The sequence below is a fragment of the Antedon bifida genome, chromosome 4 (assembly GCF_963402885.1).
Source record: "Antedon bifida chromosome 4, ecAntBifi1.1, whole genome shotgun sequence".
NCBI classification, from domain to species: domain Eukaryota; kingdom Metazoa; phylum Echinodermata; class Crinoidea; order Comatulida; family Antedonidae; genus Antedon; species Antedon bifida.
In genome coordinates, this window is record NC_136229.1 from 23,287,479 (window position 1) to 23,309,175 (window position 21,697).

Consider the following 21,697-nt stretch of genomic DNA (forward strand, 5'->3'; position numbering starts at 1 on the left):
ACATAGAGACACAAAGGTGGAATGGTTCTGAATATGTAGGACATTTGTAAAGGGGGTGGGATGCAAAGAAGCTGGAAGGAGGGTGCAGATTTGGTGTACCAAAAGAAAAAAGGGTGACAGAAAATGGTGCAACAAATGCATAAAAGGAGAAAGATACAATTTGCGATGAGAGTGTGGTTTCTGAATTATTCTCCTCAACTTTTTTATCATGATTGACTGAAATAGGAAACATTCACTAAAATAATTAATGTAATACTGTAGTGTATTATAAATCATTTATTGGTTCTTTTTTTCATAATGTATATATACCGTTTATTTTATATTGACACTGTTGATTCGTCAATTTGTTATTTAAATATTTTTATATAGTTTATTTTATATCATTGTTGTTACTTTGGGAGTACGGAACCTGAACTCTTGTTATAGTGATTAGGTTCACTTTTAGGTTCCTGCCTACTCCCTTAGTTTCTGTGTTTTTGTTTGTTTGTAACTGGTTTTTGGCAATAAATAATAATAATAATAATACATTTTTTTGTTTTCTTGCATAGGGTACACACCAGCTTTAAGTTGTTCAGCTAATTCTAAAGTGGCTGACTGCCTCGCTATAATCCTGGCACAAATGATTCCATTCTCACCGAACAGCACAGCAGCCAATTCACGAATCACTATGGCGTTGACCGGCGAGCTAGGCCAGACGCGCACACTAGGTAGCCTTGACCTTACTGACGGGGATGGCAATCACAGTCGGACCGGTAGCAACGCAGACACGTCCGATTCTGAAACGTATTGAGTTGATGAAAAGTTGTACAAATGATTTTGATTGTATGTGGATGCAGCTACGGTACGGTATTCAGCGCCCTCGTCAGTTATTGCGAATGTGATTTATGCGAATATGTGTATCCTAAAGACGGGCTTAGGACGACATGGAATTGGAACTCCTCTATTAAGCGGCTGAATGCAATTGAACACCACTCAAAGTAACACACAGTTTCACAAAATATGTCAACATGATTGCAGTTGGGTTGAGTTGTGTTGCTTTCAGTAAATCATGTGTTATTTGTTGCCCTATAACTAGTTGCAATCAGTTCTATGTCGACCTACTGCATTGCACCCTATTCAGACATGCATTACATTGCGATTTGAGGTGGTGTAATCAATCGGAATAAAGGGCCTTTCACACCTGTTCCGGCACGGTTCAGGACCGGCGAATTGAACACCAATGTTCCGTTTTCACAATGCTCCACGTGGCCATGCACCAATCGATATGCGCTTAGACGCGTACAAACGACCGGAACCGTGCCGGAACAGGTGTGAAAGACCCTTAAACAGTTTACTCCAAATCATAAATTGGTTGACACACTGTTTATTTTTATCAGTGTTGTGATTTTCTGCTGTGGGTGACAATTGCAATATTGAGCTTTAACACACGATTATGCATTGTCAAACATGGTAATTGATGACAATACTCATTGTAATGCGATGTAAGTCTGAGCATTATCTAAGCAGCCCTAGCCCTGACCTAGGTATTAGTTGCAATAATTAACACAACAACCAAAATCTGTTAATCGCCACAATTGAGCAACCAAAGGCCTAAGGATTTCCTCTGTATTCTGTTGATGAATGTACAGCATTAGCTATTATTAGGTGTAAAAGCAGTTGCAATAGCTAATAATTAAACCAAATACTAGGTGTATAAATAATAATTTAGTTTGGAATAAAATAGGGTGAAATTAATTATGTTTTCTAACATACCAACACTTTTTAGATTTTTCATTTTGACGTGCTTTCCTGTAATTATTAATTTTTTTTATGACCAAATTTTGACCGTGGAGAAAAGAAATATTATTTCATGAATGAATGTTCTCCATGTTTTGACCAAATGTTTGTTTTTTTTGCTAGGTCCTAAAACCTTTGAGATTAAAACATGATATATATTAAACATTAAAACATTTGTTTCTACTTAAATGTTTTTGTGTTATTCTACCATTATTAATATTTGACCTTTGACATCTGTATTGAAATTTAATTATAATAACAGTATTATTAACTTAATGTTTGCTAAAATCTCTGGCCATAAAATTCACAAAGAATTTCTTTTTTTATTTGAAAATTAATTTTTATTACTGCGAGAAACTGGAATCTATTTTTCAATTGAGAGAGGGTGATAATTTATAAAATTAATAATATGTAAACCTAATAATTATTTATCCTTTTTTCTTCCAAAAATCCGTTTGAAGCCTTTTTAGTTGATAAGTGAATTTCAGTTTATAACATTTTTTAATAAATTCACAATTTATACCAAAATAATTTTTTCCTTTAAAAATATTTTTACAAGTTTGGGTAATACGTTGTTCACTTATAATTTTATATGTACATGTACTATCTTCATTCAGTTAATTCACAAAGTACTAAGAAAATATGATTTTGTGTTTACATATGATTATATATAAATAATGTTTATACCTTAAGATTTCTAGCAATACCTTGCTAATATAACAGTAACACTAGCAATTTTAAGATTGAATTTGAGTATTGAGTAATTCTTACAAGCTACATAAAACTTTGCGTCCAAGTTTGAAACAGAGGCTGTGTTCACCATTCACTCTAAAGGCCAATTTATAAAGACAAGCGGTAACGGTAAGCGGAAAACCGCGTAGCTTATCCACATAGATTTTGTATCTGTCCTGAGCGGAAACCGCCTGTCCACTCCGCGTTTTGTAAGAAATAACATAGATTCTATATGTTTACTACCGTTATACCGCTCGTCTGTAAATTGGCCTTTAGGCTAAGAGAAATATTAAACCTTAAATTAAAAAAAAAAACCTGTCTAAGTGAATACAAGTTAAGGGAAAAACTTAAATATCTATTTAAATACTTAGTAGGTATGGGAAATATCTCACTGAAGTGTGATTGGTGAATGTCTGTACGCTGTTAAACATGTTCAATAATTTAACGGATCATTAGTTTCTATCATATGTCATTCGTATGTGTCAAATGCTTGTTGTCTGTATTGGTAAAGAGTGTATTATTTTAGCATTAATTGTTGCGAGTTTACCTCACCTGAAAATGGTAGTTTCCTCCTTTGTAAAACCTAACTCAGGATTTATTAACAGGGTGTGAGGAAAAAGTTTGTAATAATTGAGGTGGAAACATAATTACTGACCCTTTAACTTATCCTCCAATCAAAGACCACTAGTTAAGAACTGTCTTTAGTTAGAAACCATTGTGAGAGTATTCCTCGATATACTCAGTATCATCAATTGGTTCCAATAGTTTTATTTAATTGGTGGATAGTTTGACCCTTTGGTAAACCAGTGCAGAGACAACCTCCCCCTATCACTATCCTCATCCCAGCTCCTCATGTTTTTGTCAATCCACCTATATCCATATCAGGGCTAACAGTAGTACTATAATACACTGGTGCTAGCGAATACTGTGTTTTGTTAATTTGGTCACAGTGTTCTTAATGTAAAGAAGTGCATCTGTCACTCGAAACCTCTAAATCCTTCTACTAGCTTGGTTCCCATGGGTACAATGAAGAAACGTATTGGCAACGTAAGGATGTACGCGCAACGCAAATAAGTTTGACCAATCACAAGTGGCTGTTAGATGATCCGTTGCTTGTGATTGGTCGAATTACCTGTGCGTTGCGTGACGTGTATGTCCTTGCATTGTCTCCTGGTAGGAACCAGGCTTCCATTACATTATTTACGACTGGTTATTGTAAATTTATATAAACCACAGTCAATTGGTGTATATTTTCGATCATTTATTGTAAAGATGTGATATTTTTTTAAGGTGATGGACCAAAATTGGACATGAATGAATTTATTGTGTTATTATTTATTATAGTAAATAATAATTGTTTATTGTGGAGAGAGATTATTAGTTATAGGCCTAAATGGATGGTCAGTGTAATTGATTTACTATTTATCTAAATGTGCCCATAAGGTAATATTGTAGTTTTCGAATATTCGAAATTATTTCAGGAATGAATGAGATTTAAGTTTCTAATTTGGGTGTGTCCAGTTGTTACTGCAGTTAGGAGCTTATCTTCTTCTTTACCCCGTCCTGATACGCCCCAATGCACAGTACGCTCTTTTTACTTAATAAGTGCCATTACATTAACCCCCGAAGTTTTTGTTTAAATCTTGATTATTCAAATATTAACATGCATAATTATAAGCTAACGGTTATTTGTGGGTGAAGACATTTTTATTAGATATATTATTTTAATTGAAACCATTAATTAATATTTTGGATGGGAACATACCGACATCATGGTGGCGATAATGCGTTACGCGGTTGATATCATATTTTACAACTTTATTTACATACATTTTGTTGAGGCAAAACAGCATTTAAACTGGTCCATACCATAATACACTCGTGGGTCCCAAACGCTCGGGCGGCAGACGGTATGTCCTATCAAGTGTTCATATGTCTATATTATAATTGTTTGTGAGTTAAGAGCCCTGTGCTGATTTGTTCCCACCATCTTCTGTGTGATTATATTATAACCTGTGTTTATTTGTATTATGACATTGCTTTCTTCTTTGGTATAAAGCTTATGAAATTATATTTTTATCTGACTTTTTGTCGTATTACATGCGTTCCTATAAGACCATTTGTGTTCAAAAGTAATGAATATTAATAGTCCAACAAGACTCGACAATGTATTAAAAGTAATGAAGATTGGTTCCCATACGCAACGTAAATGTAATCGCGCCGCAGTAAATTTGAATAATCGCGACGCACTTGCGTTGTGCCTACGTACGTCGTTGCGTTGCATCCAAGTGGGAACCAAACTTAAAAACTCAAAATCAATATTTTAGATAAAATTCAATTGATACTCTGTACTATGTATACATAAATGTTTATTATTACACCTTCCGTTGTTATGGCTATTCCATAATAATGTATCTACATTACGATAAGTCTGATCCATATTATGGTAGATTTGTTCCACGTGTGCGGTAGAAACCTTTGACGACGCGCTCGATACGCGCGTGTTGACGTGAAGGCACTTCTAGCGATATCCCGTGCCCGTAAGCTGATGACGATAACACGGGTATTTGCTTCGAAGATTCCTTTAAGAAAAAAATGTCACACATTATCCAATATTCGCAATTTTATTAAATTTAAAGGTGTAGATTAATGTTAAATTAAATGTGATGTAAAGCTTATTTCATTTCATCGTTCGATCACTCTAGCATTCATGCTATTTTCCACAAGTAGGACGCAACGCAATGGACTAGCTTGTGATTGGTTGGTCAAAACATGTCCTTACGTTGCGTCCTAGTGGAAACCAAACGTCGTCCCCGCTTTCACCATGAGTGGATCGAGTAATAACATACCTCTGAAAATACATTCAGGTTCATCGTATGCTGACGATCATCTCGATGTATCTTGCTATGGAATCCCTCCTCGACATGGAATAGTCGGTCGTAAGTTGAGCTAGGCTGGTACTAAGAGTTCAGACCATAAAAAAAACCGTGATGAAACATTATGCAAAGATGCATTACATTTACGCGCTCTCTCTTTGGTAGGCCTATTATGGTACAAGTGCGCAAATCAAACAGTTTATTTAGGCCTCTCTACGGTCTCTTCGGTATAGGCCTAGTATGTGAATGGAACAGGCGATACGTCATTAAATCACATGATTCTTCTATTTTATTTTTTATGGTTCTTTTATTTTGGATGAAAATTAATAAAAATGAAGGTTAGATAAAGTAAATTTGTTGTTCGTTCTGAGGTTGCTAGCTCACCTGTTTGTTATTATTGAAATATGTTATTTTTCTTTTGTGTTCTTCTTCCGATGCTGGTTTAATGCCAGGCCATTGTTCAGACCCGTCTCCTTTAGTTGCTAAATGTTTCTTTCGAATGTTCTTTTCACGCTAAAAATATAATATAAAACCAGATAAAGCATGATGATATTATCTGTAGACCTAGCCTAATAGTATTAGTATACTATGCCTAGGCCTATAGGCTTAACGTGTAGCCTATTTATTTTTTATTAGAAAAGAAGCCGACTTACCCTCACAATTTCAATCCACCTTAATTTTACTTCTTCTGGTGTGGGAATTTTTCTCCCGTAATTTGACATAGTTGACATTGTCTTTTTATTCACTTTAATATTTTTTTTAGATTATTTATAGTTGTTCACTTCAGGGTCAGTTAATCAATGACTGTGACTTATGATTAAATAAAACTACGTTTCCAACGAATACAGTAACCAATAGATACGCCATTATGCGCGATCGTACGCTGAGTTCTGGTTGTTGGGATATATCGGGACGCGCGCGTAGTACTATGAGTACGTACTTATTTCATTTTGCCTCGATCTCGCACATTATTATGTCTCTAAAGCCGCGTACGTCGCGCATTGTCCAATGTCTCGGCGGATAGAGTGGCCTACACATTTCTTATTATACAGTTGAACCTTCCGTAAGCGGCCGGCCATCCTCTTGACCGGGAAATGTGGCCATATGAAAATGCATGGCCGATCAAAATCTGTGTAGTTTTCTCATTTCATCTAAAACAAACACAGTTCTTCACCGAAATGTTTTTAAAACCGCTTCGAATAAAGTTAATATATAAAGCACAATAATATCAAAATTACGAATACGAATTTTGCGGGTGGCCGCTTGCGGGAGGTAATTTATCGTACAACAAATCTAATTTTGAAAGAAAAAAAAGTGGCCGGCGTCATGTTTGACATTTGAAACGCGTTTTTTGCTCTTTTGACGCGTTATAAATGTAAAAAATTTCATCTAATTTCATCAGCTCTTTTTTGACATGCGCGTTGCAATTGCGACAACAAGGAAGGCAGCATGGCAGATACCGGTGTTCAAAAATTAAGTAAAAGGTAGCGAATTAATTGTTATTTTTAGTGAAATTTGAATTGCATTGATTGCGTATTTAATATATGTTTTGATATTTATGTTAACATGACGTTCTGCATGTATATATAGCCCTAGGCCTATGTATTGTAGACTAGCGTCTACTAGGCTAGGCCAGCTGCTAACTCCGAAGATCCGACTGCTGAGGCATACATCTAGCTAGCTAGCGGGGGATGCCCGTATGGATGCTAGTCAAGTCTCCGCATCGCAAAGTCGCCCCTTACAAAGTCGCCCCTTACAAAGTCGCTCCTTACAAAGTCGCTCCTTACAAAGTCGACCCAAAATAAAGTCGCCCCGACACAGTCGCCCTATTGCAAAGTCGCCCCATTGCAAAGTCGCCCCATCGCAAAGTCGCAAGCTGTAGCCCTCAGTCAGCAGGGGTTCGAAACTCACTGGTTTTTTTTTCCTCACCATCTTGAGGAGGAGGCCCGATCTGGTCAATAGGCGTACTGTAGATATAGCACAGGAATTGCATCTACGATTAGACATAGACATGGCCACTGCGTTTTTTTAATGTGTGAATTAATTATTATGACTATCATCATTCAATCATATTATGGAATATGATGATGATGATTGCTATAGTGCACAATATGTATGATGAAACGCTGTTTTATTTTATTGTTTAAATAAATATTTTATATTATTGAATTATTATACATTTGATGATACTTGCATACAGTACCATTATTTAAAGAACAAGTTTTGAATACTTTCTTATATGCTGCAGACTTAGCAAGAAATGAACTTTACCCCAATGTTGAGCCTAGCATTGCGACGTGCAACATGCACCACCCTTTCACAGTGCGAGAAAGTAAGCTTGCTAACACAGCGGGCTAGGAGGAGTTGTGTAGGCCACCATGCTGTGTGTTGCATTGATTCTACTCACACTTTTCATCTAAGAGATTACTGCAGGTTAGTGCTAGGCATCTGGGGTCTGGCTCATTTCTTGCTGGCTATCTGTTTTAAGTTGTCGTGTCGTGTATATATGTATGTTTTTGATTGATTCTCTATAGTAACTGTGTCATTTTGTGTTATTTTGTACATTAATAATAGAAATGTTTAAAATAATCACACACTTATAAACATTTTAATCATTTCAGTGAACAGAAGAGGAGAGCAAAGGCTGAAAAGAAGGCGAAAGAAAAGGAAGAAAAAACCAAACAACGAGCAGAGGAAGAAGCAAAAGTTGAGAAAAAAACTCCAAAGAAACTATCGGAGGATGAGGAAACTCTAGATCCAAATGTAAGTCTTAATTTCATACTAAAATATTCACTATTGTACCTATCTATAAAAATTGTTTTTGTGGATAAAGCCTGTAGTTCTAGTGTACATATCTGGCTTGTGTGCACTTTAAAGAACCCAGTTCATCTTTTGGAAGAGTAGGGTTACCCCGGTGTACTGATTCATCTCAGCCCCAGTTGTTTGGTAACCGATGTACAACACAAAAGGACCCTTATGGGAGAAGATAGTTTCATTTACACACAATTCAGCCCAGTATTCAGCAACATTTACATTTGTAATTTGTATTTACTTTCAGCAATACTTCAAGATAAGATCCAAGGCAGTTGCGGAGTTGAAAGCAGCTGGGGATTCCCCATACCCACACAAGTTTAATGTGACCATCTCGTTAACAGCATTTATTAATAAATACAATGGCTTAGAAGTTGGTGAACATCTTGAAGATGTTGTCAATTTAGCAGGTAATAAGTCATATTTAGCTATAATAGAATTTACACATCATTGCCTGGTGTGAATTTCAATTGTACTGATTCATTATATTTGTCTTATCTTAGGTCGTATCCATGCCAAAAGACTGCAAGGAAACAAATTGATCTTTTATGACCTTAGGTCAGAGGGAAAAAAGTTGCAGGTCATGGCAAATGCCAAGTAAGTGTTTTTTTTGACCCACAATCGTCCAATCAAATGACAGGAATTTATTTAGGTGCTATATAAAATAGTGTTTTTAAGCTGTATAATATTTTTTTAAATTTTCTTAGCAACTATACCTCTGAAGAAGAGTTCTTCAAAATAAATGATAAATTAAGAAGAGGTGATATTGTTGGCATTGTGGGTAATCCAGGTAGGTTGTTCTGTTACCATGGTATTGTTTTGGAAAGAATAAACATGAGGCATTTGTACAGATTGCATGTATTGATTATATTATTGTGATTTGAAAGTGTTGGTTTATTCACACACATGTTCATATTTCTACCTGCTTTTTGTGATGTAAAATGCGCAACCAATCAGAGCTTATGAATATGATTCTTGAGATTTTATTATGTTTGTTTTGTATTATCTATTTATACTGGGTGATCTCTTCAGTCAAAGACTGGTCTCCCAGAGGGCCCAGTTATCGTCAGTGGCTGTGATGTACTAATACACCAGGGTAACCCCCTACTTGTCTCGAAATATGTACTAGGTTAAAGTGCACATGAGCTAGATTTGTACACTGGACTTACAGTTTATAGTCCTTATCCGAGAAGACTCGTTCTACCACCAGAACCATGGAGTAAATGAGGCTCGAACCCCTGAAGATGTTATGGATATGTAATTACGGTTCCACTGTCTTAAGCAATTGGCCATTCAACTAATGGAAAATATGCTCAATGAAAATAAAATTTCAATTTGTTCCAACAAATTTTTTTTTTTAAATAGGAAAAACAAAGAAAGGAGAACTAAGTATCATTCCACAAACAATGACGCTATTGTCACCTTGTTTGCACATGTTACCTCATCTACATTTTGGACTAACCAACAAGGTAAATTAATATATTGTTTGCATGACAAAATTAATATGTTGAATATGTATACAGTAAAGTTACCACAGTACACCAGGTATATACGGTTCTGAAAAGAACTGTTGAGTTTCTTGATGTCTTGATCAATATACTTTGATAAAGGTAAATCAAATTATACTTTATCAGCTAATTTTGTATTCTGTGTTCATAAATTGAAAAGACAATTATTTTGTATTAATTGAAAACATTATTTGATTTGTTTATTTCATTTTTAGGAAACTCGATTTCGACAGCGATACCTAGATCTGATTATGAATGAATATGTCAGACAGAAGTTCATTGCCCGTGCCAAGATAGTTGCTTACGTTCGCAAATTTCTTGATAATTTGGGTTTTCTTGAGGTAAGGTAGAAACCAGTGATATGTTTCTTGATAATTGTTATCATTACAAGATTAGTTACTGGTGATACCACATTATCTAACCTTAATAATTATTTACTAAACCTCAACAAACATATGCTGTACAGTCTAGGTATGAAGACAAAGTCGGTTTGAGTCCCACTAAAAAGATCTTTATATTCTTTATTATTTTCTGTATTTTAAGTATGATCAACTGAGCGAAGTTCAAATAAGTTCGCAGTTGAGCAAAATATCTTTTTATTCTCTTTAATATAACACTATTATCTATTTTGTTCTCACTTGTTGTGTTTTGTTGTTGTTTTAGATTGAGACCCCAATGATGAATATGATAGCAGGAGGGGCAACAGCTAAACCCTTTGTTACGCACCACAATGATTTAAATATGGATCTGTTTATGCGTGTAGCGCCTGAACTTTATCATAAGGTATGTTAGCTACACACACTAACGATGGTGTTACATTTAATTATTAACAGTTGGATAGTCAAAGTTAACATAGATATATAATAAGATAGAGAAATTTATTTCTTATATAGATATTTTATATTATTTATTTTCATTTCCAAAATGGTATTGTGTTATTATGTTGGCATCCATACAAAATTATGACAACAAGTTCATTCATACTTCATATTTTAAAAATGTTACAAAATGCGTAAAGCATGTTAAGTCCACCATACCAATAAATGAACACCTGGGAATCACTGGAGCCAACACATCGCAGTATAATATAATTAATCATAAATTCTATTTTTTAACATAATTATGTAACATTGTATAATACTATAGCTTCCATAACTAATGCAAATTCAATTTTTTTTTTTTTTGGTAACTCTTTTACATAGTATATAGTTGTTATAATCTGTATAAATTAACTCTTCCTATGTGTAGATGTTAGTGGTTGGTGGCATTGATAGAGTATATGAAATAGGACGACAATTCCGTAATGAGGGTATCGATATGACCCATAACCCAGAGTTCACTACCTGTGAATTTTACATGGCGTATGCAGATTATAATGACCTGATGTCTATTACAGAATCATTGTTGTCTGGTAAGTACCGTTCTTAATCAGTTCACTACATTTTGCATGGTAGATTGTAACAATGTTCATTACAGAATCATTGTTGTCTAGTAAGTATTGTGTTTAATGAGTTCACTACCTTTTACATGGTAGATTGTAACCATGTTCATTACAGAATCATTGTTGTCTAGTAAGTACTGTGTTTAATGAGTTCACTACCTTTTGCTTGGTAGATTGTAACAATGTTCATTACAGAATCATTGTTGTCTAGTAAGTACTGTGGTTAATGAGTTCACTACCTTTTACATGGTTGATTGTAACCATGTTCATTACAGAATCATTTTTGTCTAGTAAGTACTGTGGTTAATGAGTTCACTACCTTTTACATGGTAGATTGTAACAATGTTCATTACAGAATCATTGTTGTCTAGTAAGTACTGTGCTTAATGAGTTCACTACCTTTTACATGGTAGATTGTAACAATGTTCATTACAGAATCATTGTTGTCTAGTAATCTTTAAAAAAAAAATTAAAAACAATTTCACTTTAACTCTTTACTACTAAAATAACACCTCTATAATATCACTTATTCACAGCTTAAACCATCTGCATTACCTTTCTTAAATTTGAATTTATATCCTTGCAGAAACAGAGCACATCTCATAACCCCTTCAGCTGCTTGTTGCATCTGCCCATGATATACAATGTACTTCCAATCTGAGGTCATTTAAAGCTGTTCAACACAAAGACCTACTCGATTTAATTAACTCATCTTCAAATTCCATTTGTCTTTTAGATCCTCTTCCAACGCATCTCATGAAAGCATGCTCTCATGAACTTGCTCCCGCTCTTTTACACATCATCAACCAATCTCTATCCACTGGCATTTTTCCAAAGTCTTATAAGCTTGCATACAGTATGTTACCCCTGTGCTTAAAAAACACAATCTTGACAAGGAAGATCCTAGCAACTACCGTTCAATTTCCAATCTTTCATTTGTTTCAAAATTACTTGAAAAAGCTGTATCATATCAATTATCTGATTATCTAAACAAATATCGCCTTAATTAAGTCTACCAGTCTGCCTACAAAACTGGGCATAGTACTGAGACCGCCCTTAAAAAAGTACATCATGATATCTCAAATTCTATAGATAATCGTAATTCTGTTGCCTTTGTACTCCTAGATCTGTCTGCAGCTTTTGATACAATTGACCATGCTCTTCTCATTCATAGGCTTTCATACCATTTTGGTTTATCTCACGTTGTTCTTGAATGGTTTTCCTCTTACCTTTCTTCTCGCTCCCAACAAATCTGCATAAATGGCGTGGTGTCTTGCCCTAAGATTAGAAATTGTGTTCCTGAAGGGTCTGTCCTTGGACCACTTCTGTTCTAACTTTACATGCTACCTATCGCTGCTATTTTGCATTCAATTAAGATTCAGTTTCTTATGTATGCCGATGACATTCAAATATACATCTCGTTTTACCCTCTGTCCGACTATAATTCTTCACTCCTCAAGCTTGAAAAATGCATATCTGAAATCCAAATCTGGATCACAAACAACATGCTCAAACTCAATGCCAATAAGACTGAATTTTTATCTTTGTCTTAAGTTTCTTTTCCCAAACCTGTTTTCCGCCCTCTGAATATTGGAACTACACAAATTAAAGCAGCTGCATCCGTAAGAAATCTTGGTGTACTTTTTGATCACCACCTAACTTTTGCTGAACATATCAGCTCGGTTTGCAAATCTGCTAATTTCCATGCTCGCAATATTGGTCGTATCCGAAAATACCTTACTCTTACCTAATCTCAAAGACTCACTGTCGCCTTCGCTTGTCCTAAAAAAATCTATCTCCTTTCCATTCCGACTTTTAACACTAAAATGTATGGCCTAAGCACCTTTACTTCTGCTGCCTCTCGCCTATGGAATGACCTACCCGCCTCTATTAGATCATGTTCTTCTATTATCGCCTTTAAATTTGCCTTGAAAACCCATCTTTTTCTTTCAAATTGAGCTCTCATACACCGCGCCTTTGATCACTTACTGCTGGAATTGGCGCATTACAAATTATTATTATTATTATTATAAGTCTAACATTTGCACCCTTCATTGACTCCATCCATCTCAATGCTTTATGGTCAATATGAACTTGGAATTCACAACCATACAGATAATATGCAAGCTAATTGATAGCCAAAACTCTTTTTCCGGCACTGAATATCTCTGCTCATGCATAGATAACTTTCTACTTAAATTCACAATGGGATAATCATTACCCTTGTCATCTATTTGACTCAGCTCTAGTACTTTCCAATACTAATAGACATTCCTCCCACTGTGAACCTTGCTATCTTTTTTAGCAAGTCACCCAATTTCACTTATATTCCAAGTTTCCTGGACTTTCTACATTCTCACTCCTGAGGATGATCAATGCTATTTTGCATACCAAATGGCAGTACATTGTAACAATACTGTTCTAGATAAGGTTCCAACAATATCTATCGCTATACGTTTAAATGTTGTACTTATAATCGGTAATGGTATCAGAGTATGTTTCCTTTTTTCCTTATCTACCTTTTGGCATTCCTTACAGACTTTTCAATAGACTACCACATCTTTAAATATACCTGGCCGATAGAATTGGTTCAGTACCCTACTTTTAGTTTTCTCAACACCCATGTGACCTGCAAATGGCACATTATGACCTACGTGGATGAGTGGATAATACAATCTGTTCCACTTGGTTATTCTTATCTTTAATACTATTCCATTTTCTCATCTATATACCTTGTCTCATAAAAAAACATACCCTATGCTGACCTATTTCTTCTATAGGGACAACCCTGTCAAATGCTCCTTTGAGTGAGTCATCATTTATTTCCAATTGTATCAGTTTGTGCTGTTGTTCATAATTCTTATGTTTGACTGTTTTATCTTTAGATTTATCTTCATGTTTGTCCAAAAAATTATTCATTTCGGTAGCTGTCAATTCTGGTCCAAATCATGACCCAATAAAACATGGTGAACACATCTTTAACTCTGTTTGAATTTCTAGATTTAAGTCTATATATCTCTGTGGACACATCATACTTTTCTAAGATTACCTTTTTTAAGGTATCATAATCTACACATCCTTGTACAGTCCAGGATGCATAGACTGTCCTAGCTTTACCAGAAAGTTCAGGCGCTAACGTAGCGGCCCACGTATTCTCATCCCAACCTGTGGCTTCTGCCAAGTGTTTAAATGTTCTAATATATATAATATATCAATATCATCTGATTCCTTCAAAGTTAGGACCTTTACCTTCATTTCCTCTACTACATTCCTAGCATTACTGTCTAGACCTATTTTCTAATTCCAACATTTTCACTCTTATTATACAATTTTTCTTTGTTCTATATCTGCTTCTAATTTTAATTGGTCTTGTTGGTACTGTAATTCTAACTTTTTGTTTTTGGCTTCAGCCTCAAACTTCATTCGGAAATATTCAAGCATTATATACCGCCTGGTATTTTGGGCAAATCAATATCCCTATCCATTTTATCATACATTTCATTGACTTTGCCTCTTCTTTTTCTGACATGGTCTTATCAATATTTTTACCAGATCTTAAAGTTATCATGCTAATAACAATTTTACTAATGAAATTTGTAAACTTATGTACATAATATGTTATAAAAGTATTTGCATACCTTGCTTCCATTCAGATATGTAAAAAGATACAAAAAATTATATATAAAAATATTAAATGCAATACAATATAAGAAAAACAGAGTTACAAACAATGTTCCTTTCAAAATAAAAAATACAATATCCAAAAGCAAAGTACAAATCACAAAATAATAGTTCCAAGTTCGCTCCGTACAAAAATTAATTTATAAAAATAGTTTAAAAAGTCAAGTGGTTTTCCAGTACTCTATACGTCTTTCTACTCTATACGTCTTTCTACTCTATACGTCTTTCTACTCTATACGTCTTATTGATGTTATTCTCTCTTTTTTTTTCAATATACATATAACATTTTACTATTTATACTCAACATGAAAATTAGGTGCTTCAGAGGAGGATAAAATGTTCCCTCCAAAAGTTTCCCACCAAAATTATAAAATTATGATTGGTTTATAAATTTAGATTACAGATTTAGCGATCATTTCGGTGGGTTAATTATTATATTTTTTTCTGTTTGTTGTATTGATTTTTTATCAGTTTGTTTCTATATATTTATTTTAAGAACGCACCGTGTATAAACATGTGTATCTTCAATAAAAAATTTATATTTCGTAGGAATGGTGAAAAGCCTGACAGACGGCAGTACCAAGGTCACCTACCATCCAGATGGTCCTGATGGACAAGCCGTGGAGATTGACTTCGCTCCACCATTCCGTCGTGTAAGCATGATCTCGGAACTTGAAAAGATTCTGAAGACCAAGTTTCCTCCTTTAGACCAACTAGATACTGAAGGTAAAACATTTTTCTTATAATAATATAAAATTTATATAGTAAATGTATCCACTACATTTGCTCAAAAGGCTTATATGTGGAATATATGTTAACAGGCTTTTTCTTTTAACATTGTTCTTCCCTTAATAGTTTCTAATCGGTATCTTAACATTATCAGTTGATATATAATGCTTTACAACTGTCTTATAGTAGGTTATATCACCAAGAACATAGGATTTATCATTATTATATATAAATGTTTGTTTATTTTTCTAGTGGTTTTGTAACTCTCTTTTATTTTCAGAAACGAGACAATTTCTAGATAAATTATGTACTAAATTAGAATGTGAGTGTGCTCCACCAAGAACTACAGCAAGACTTATAGACAAGGTAACAAAGATACAAGATAGTGACTTAAACTGAATATCTTCTTTTTAAGAAAAATAAATGTATAAATAATCATGTTAGAAAAACACTATCGCTTTTTGATGATGAACAACTCTAAAATGTATATAGGAACATTTTTTTTATTTTATATCTATTATTTTGTATTTATTGTTTTATGTTTTTTATGTAAAAGGGTCCTGCGAAAACAGAAGTGTAAACTTCTCTATGCAGGATCCTTGCCATCATTTATGCTATAAAACTATATTATAAAGGATGAGAAATAAATGTGAATTGAACTTAGAGGTTGAACCTGCTGGCTAAGTAATCTAAGAATAAGACTTAGTTTAGAAAGCATTATAGGATGGGTGGTTAAACATGCTGGCCAATGAATTGAAGACTAGTAAATTAATTGGTTCACAAAATTATTGTTCTCCATTTGTTACATTAGATGAATAATGTGTATTTGTTATTTCAGTTGGTTGGTGATTATATTGAACCCACCTGTATCAACCCTACGTTTATAATGGACCATCCTGAAATCATGAGCCCTCTATCTAAGTGGTATGTTTTTATGTATTGTTTTCAATAAATTGTTTTGTAAATGACTGGACAATAAACATGATTCATGTACAATCATTGTAACAAAATCTGAGTTTATATTACAGAGCAAAGATGTTTTATCAGTTGAAGTAAAATTACTGCAGTAAACTAACAATGTTAGTATATTACAGAGCAGTGATAATGTAGTTTGAGGTTGAATTGCTGCAGTAACAATTATTTAAATATTTTGTCATTTTCTCTCTAGGCACCGTTCAGTGAAGGGATTAACTGAGAGATTTGAATTGTTTGTAATGCAGAAGGAAGTAGTAAATGCATACACTGAACTGAATGACCCAGTGGTACAAAGGGAAAGATTTGACATGCAAGCTAAGGTGGGATTAGTAGATTATTTAAGAGATTATCTAATGTAAGATTAATTTAAATGTTCTAAATTCATTTGTAGAACTGCTAGACAGGCATATTTATCTAAGATTAACAATAAACTGCATAGAATTAACATTATTGTACAAGACAAGTAACTGTGTCTGTAAAATATACAATATTTCTATTTGAGACTTATTGGTATAATCTATCTCAAATTATTGACCATATAATGTACATATTGAATAATATTATAAATGTTGTTTTTCTAGGATAAGGAAGCAGGGGATGATGAAGCCCAGGCTACTGATGAGAATTTCTGTACTGCTTTAGAGTATGGCCTACCACCCACAGGGGGCTGGGGCATGGGCATTGACAGGCTGACTATGTTCCTTACTGACTCAAACAATATCAAGGTAAAACAAACATAGAGTAAGGCCTACCACCCACAGGGGGCTGGGGCATGGGCATTGACAGGCTGACTATGTTCCTCACCGACTCAAACAATATCAAGGTAAACAGACATAGAGTATGGCCTACCACCCACAGGGGGCATGGGCATTGACAGGCTGACTATGTTCCTCACCGACTCAAACAATATCAAGGTAAACAGACATAGAGTATGGCCTACCACCCACAGGGGGCTGGGGCATGGGCATTGACAGGCTGACTATGTTCCTCACCGACTCAAACAATATCAAGGTAAACAGACATAGAGTATGGCCTACCACCCACAGGGGGATGGGGCATGGGCATTGACAGGCTGACTATGTTCCTCACTGACTCAAACAATATCAAGGTAAAACAAACATAGAGTATGGCCTACCACCCACAGGGGGCTGGGGCATGGGCATTGACAGGCTGACTATGTTCCTCACCGACTCAAACAATATCAAGGTAAACAGACATAGAGTATGGCCTACCACCCACAGGGGGCTGGGGCATGGGCATTGACAGGCTGACTATGTTCCTCACTGACTCAAACAATATCAAGGTAAAACAAACATAGAGTATGGCCTACCACCCACAGGGGGCTGGGGCATGGGCATTGACAGGCTGACTATGTTCCTCACTGACTCAAACAATATCAAGGTAAAACAAACATAGAGTATGGCCTACCACCCACAGGGGGATGGGGCATGGGAATTGACAGGCTGACTATGTTCCTTACTGACTCAAACAATATCAAGGTAAAACAGACATAGAGTATGGCCTACCACCCACAGGGGGATGGGGCATGGGCATTGACAGGCTAACCATGTTCCTTACTGACTCAAATAATATCAAGGTAAAACAGACATAGAGTATGGCCTACCACCCACAGAGGGCTGGGGCATGGGAATTGACAGGCTGACTATGTTCCTCACTGACTCAAACAATATCAAGGTAAAACAGACATAGAGTATGGCCTACCACCCACAGAGGGCTGGGGCATGGGAATTGACAGGCTGACTATGTTCCTCACTGACTCAAACAATATCAAGGTAAAACAGACATAGAGTATGGCCTACCACCCACAGGGGGATGGGGCATGGGCATTGACAGGCTGACTATGTTCCTCACTGACTCAAACAATATCAAGGTAAAACAGACATAGAGTATGGCCTACCACCCACAGGGGGATGGGGCATGGGCATTGACAGGCTGACTATGTTCCTCACTGACTCAAACAATATCAAGGTAAAACAGACATAGAGTATGGCCTACCATCCACAGGGGGCTGGGGCATGGGCATTGACAGGCTGACTATGTTCCTCACTCACTCAAACAATATCAAGGTAAAACAGACATAGAATATGGCCTACCACCCACAGGGGGATGGGGCATGGGCATTGACAGGCTGACTATGTTCCTTACTGACTCAAACAATATCAAGGTAAACAGACATAGAGTATGGCCTACCACCCACAGGGGGCTGGGGCATGGGCATTGACAGGCTGACTATGTTCCTTACTGACTCAAATAATATCAAGGTAAAACAGACATAGAGTATGGCCTACCACCCACAGGGGGCTGGGGCATGGGCATTGACAGGCTGACTATGTTCCTTACTGACTCAAATAATATCAAGGTAAAACAGACATAGAGTATGGCCTACCACCCACAGGGGGATGGGGCATGGGAATTGACAGGCTGACTATGTTCCTTACTGACTCAAACAATATCAAGGTAAAACAGACATAGAGTATGGCCTACCACCCACAGGGGGCTGGGGCATGGGAATTGACAGGCTGACTATGTTCCTTACTGACTCAAATAATATCAAGGTAAAACAGACATAGAGTATGGCCTACCACCCACAGAGGGCTGGGGCATGGGCATTGACGGGCTGACTATGTTCCTTACTGACTCAAACAATATCAAGGTAAAACAGACATAGAGTATGGCCTACCACCCACAGGGGGATGGGGCATGGGCATTGACAGGCTGACTATGTTCCTCACTGACTCAAACAATATCAAGGTAAAACAGACATAGAGTATGGCCTACCACCCACAGGGGGATGGGGCATGGGCATTGACAGGCTGACTATGTTCCTCACTGACTCAAACAATATCAAGGTAAAACAGACATAGAGTATGGCCTACCATCCACAGGGGGCTGGGGCATGGGCATTGACAGGCTGACTATGTTCCTCACTCACTCAAACAATATCAAGGTAAAACAGACATAGAATATGGCCTACCACCCACAGGGGGATGGGGCATGGGCATTGACAGGCTGACTATGTTCCTTACTGACTCAAACAATATCAAGGTAAACAGACATAGAGTATGGCCTACCATCCACAGGGGGCTGGGGCATGGGCATTGACAGGCTGACTATGTTCCTTACTGACTCAAATAATATCAAGGTAAAACAGACATAGAGTATGGCCTACCACCCACAGGGGGCTGGGGCATGGGCATTGACAGGCTGACTATGTTCCTTACTGACTCAAATAATATCAAGGTAAAACAGACATAGAGTATGGCCTACCACCCACAGGGGGATGGGGCATGGGAATTGACAGGCTGACTATGTTCCTTACTGACTCAAACAATATCAAGGTAAAACAGACATAGAGTATGGCCTACCACCCACAGGGGGCTGGGGCATGGGAATTGACAGGCTGACTATGTTCCTTACTGACTCAAATAATATCAAGGTAAAACAGACATAGAGTATGGCCTACCACCCACAGAGGGCTGGGGCATGGGCATTGACGGGCTGACTATGTTCCTTACTGACTCAAACAATATCAAGGTAAAACAGACATAGAGTATGGCCTACCATCCACAGAGGGCTGGGGCATGGGCATTGACGGGCTGACTATGTTCCTCACTCACTCACTGAACAATATCAAGGTAAAATCATGAAAAACAAACAAACATTAGTAGTATTGTTTCCAATTAAGTTGTAAAACAAAGATCTTCATCTGTATCAACCTAAGTCAAGTTAGGCCAGGTCTTCCATCTATCCCATAACCACCAACATAGAGACGTTTATTCAGTACTTCTATTAATTGATAATTGGTTGGGAAAAAACAGGAAAACTAAACCAATACCATTATAATTTTGATTATTCAGGAAAACTACATACTGTATCACAGTTTTGAGTCTTTGTTTTTCACAACACAGCATAAGAAAATATACCATCTGGATTTTTCTTATGAAGAAAAAGTCCTACACTGCAATAGGTTGACAGCCATATCAATTTGATGATGTTTTTGTTCCACAGGAGGTTCTTCTCTTTCCTGCCATGAAACCAGATGATCAGAAGGCACCAATGGCAGACCAGAGATCAGCAGAGCAGCCTGATCTTTTACCACCGCCATAACCAGTAACTCATCTATTACTAATGTTTCTTGTAGATGGGATGATTCTTTAATAATAGAAAGCCCTCTAAAACTTTGATACATTTGTTTTAATTTAATTATAGATTTAACTATAAATGTGGTTTTTCATTTAAAACAATAAATCTTGACATGCAATAAGACCCAAGTACAGTTATTGATGAGCTATTCACAATTTTACCACTTCTTACTTATATTTGAAGTGTCTATATCTACTGAATTAACTTACTAATATTCCAAGTAGACATTGCTTATCTATGTACACTCAGCCCACTTTATTTGAATGACAATGTGTCTATATCTACTAAAGTAGTTACTAATATATCAATACACAGATACATGTCCTGTACAGACATTGATGAGCTATTTACACTCACCCTAATTATATTTGAATGTTTCAACCTTTACTTCGTATGACAATGATGAACTAATTATTAATTGAATGTCTACTGAAGTAGATTACCATATTAATTATGTCATAAAGATCTTTTAAAATGTAAGGTATTTTAATAAAGGTTTTAGAGCAATGTGTAACTGCAGCAATACTGTAGTTGTAAAACGTAAATATATTTGAGTAGCCCACTTGTTATGAAAAGATTCTTTTATAGTTTTGCTTTTTTATTACAGAATATTTGATAGTATTATGAAAAACATACTGTATTCAAGTTTATTATGAATAGCTGCTGATAGAAGCTGAATTGTAATGCTGTATCAAAAATCACGAAGGCTATTAAACATTATGAATAATTAAACATTTGAAATTTAAACAGTGATAGTGATTGATATAAAACTTTATATAACACCTAAATAAATTCCTGTCACTTGATTGGACGATTGTAGGTCACATGGCGTGCAATAGTACGCACTATTAAACAATCGTTTAATAGTACCTTTAAAACATTTTTGTGTACGAAAAAAAAAACTTTTTATTAAACCAATGACCTGATTGTGACGTACAGATCTTGCATTATCATCATAAAAGAAATTGGTTTAAAAACACATAGGCCTATGTAACAAAGAAATT

The 21,697-nt window shown here is 35.9% G+C and overlaps 3 protein-coding genes across 6 annotated transcripts in view; 2 read left to right on the forward strand and 1 right to left on the reverse strand.

The window, feature by feature from the left end:
• Positions 1-4,581, forward strand: part of LOC144841032 (uncharacterized) — a 28,691-nt gene extending 24,110 nt beyond the window's left edge. For all 3 annotated transcript variants that reach the window (XM_078697183.1, XM_078697181.1, XM_078697182.1), the window contains one exon: positions 549-4,581. In XM_078697183.1, the coding sequence (XP_078553309.1) occupies positions 549-790 (242 nt within the window). In that variant the 3' untranslated portion in view covers positions 791-4,581. The remainder of the gene's footprint in view (positions 1-548) is intronic.
• A 290-nt stretch (positions 4,582-4,871) lies between these two features.
• On the reverse strand, positions 4,872-6,172 carry LOC144841067 (cilia- and flagella-associated protein 90-like). Its single transcript, XM_078697245.1, has 4 exons — positions 6,038-6,172; positions 5,769-5,897; positions 5,358-5,468; positions 4,872-5,090 (listed from the first exon to the last, which is right to left on the reverse strand). The coding sequence occupies exons 1-4, from the start codon at positions 6,113-6,115 to the stop codon at positions 4,950-4,952; spliced, it is 459 nt and encodes a 152-aa protein (XP_078553371.1). The 5' UTR covers positions 6,116-6,172; the 3' UTR covers positions 4,872-4,949.
• Positions 6,173-6,789: 617 nt separating this feature from the next.
• LOC144841039 (lysine--tRNA ligase-like) lies at positions 6,790-20,816 on the forward strand. 2 transcript variants are annotated; one of them, XM_078697195.1, is made up of 16 exons: positions 6,810-6,868; positions 7,633-7,817; positions 8,006-8,147; positions 8,443-8,605; positions 8,699-8,792; positions 8,903-8,985; positions 9,561-9,664; positions 9,919-10,044; positions 10,367-10,486; positions 10,952-11,114; positions 15,375-15,551; positions 15,835-15,920; positions 16,393-16,478; positions 16,723-16,849; positions 17,111-17,254; positions 20,559-20,816. In XM_078697195.1, the coding sequence occupies exons 2-16, from the start codon at positions 7,645-7,647 to the stop codon at positions 20,655-20,657; spliced, it is 1,887 nt and encodes a 628-aa protein (XP_078553321.1). In that variant the 5' UTR covers positions 6,810-6,868; positions 7,633-7,644; the 3' UTR covers positions 20,658-20,816. The 2 variants fall into 2 exon arrangements, with proteins under 2 accessions (XP_078553322.1, XP_078553321.1); XM_078697196.1 differs by lacking the exon at positions 7,633-7,817 and having other exon boundaries at positions 6,790-6,868.
• The last annotated feature ends 881 nt before the right edge of the window (positions 20,817-21,697 follow it).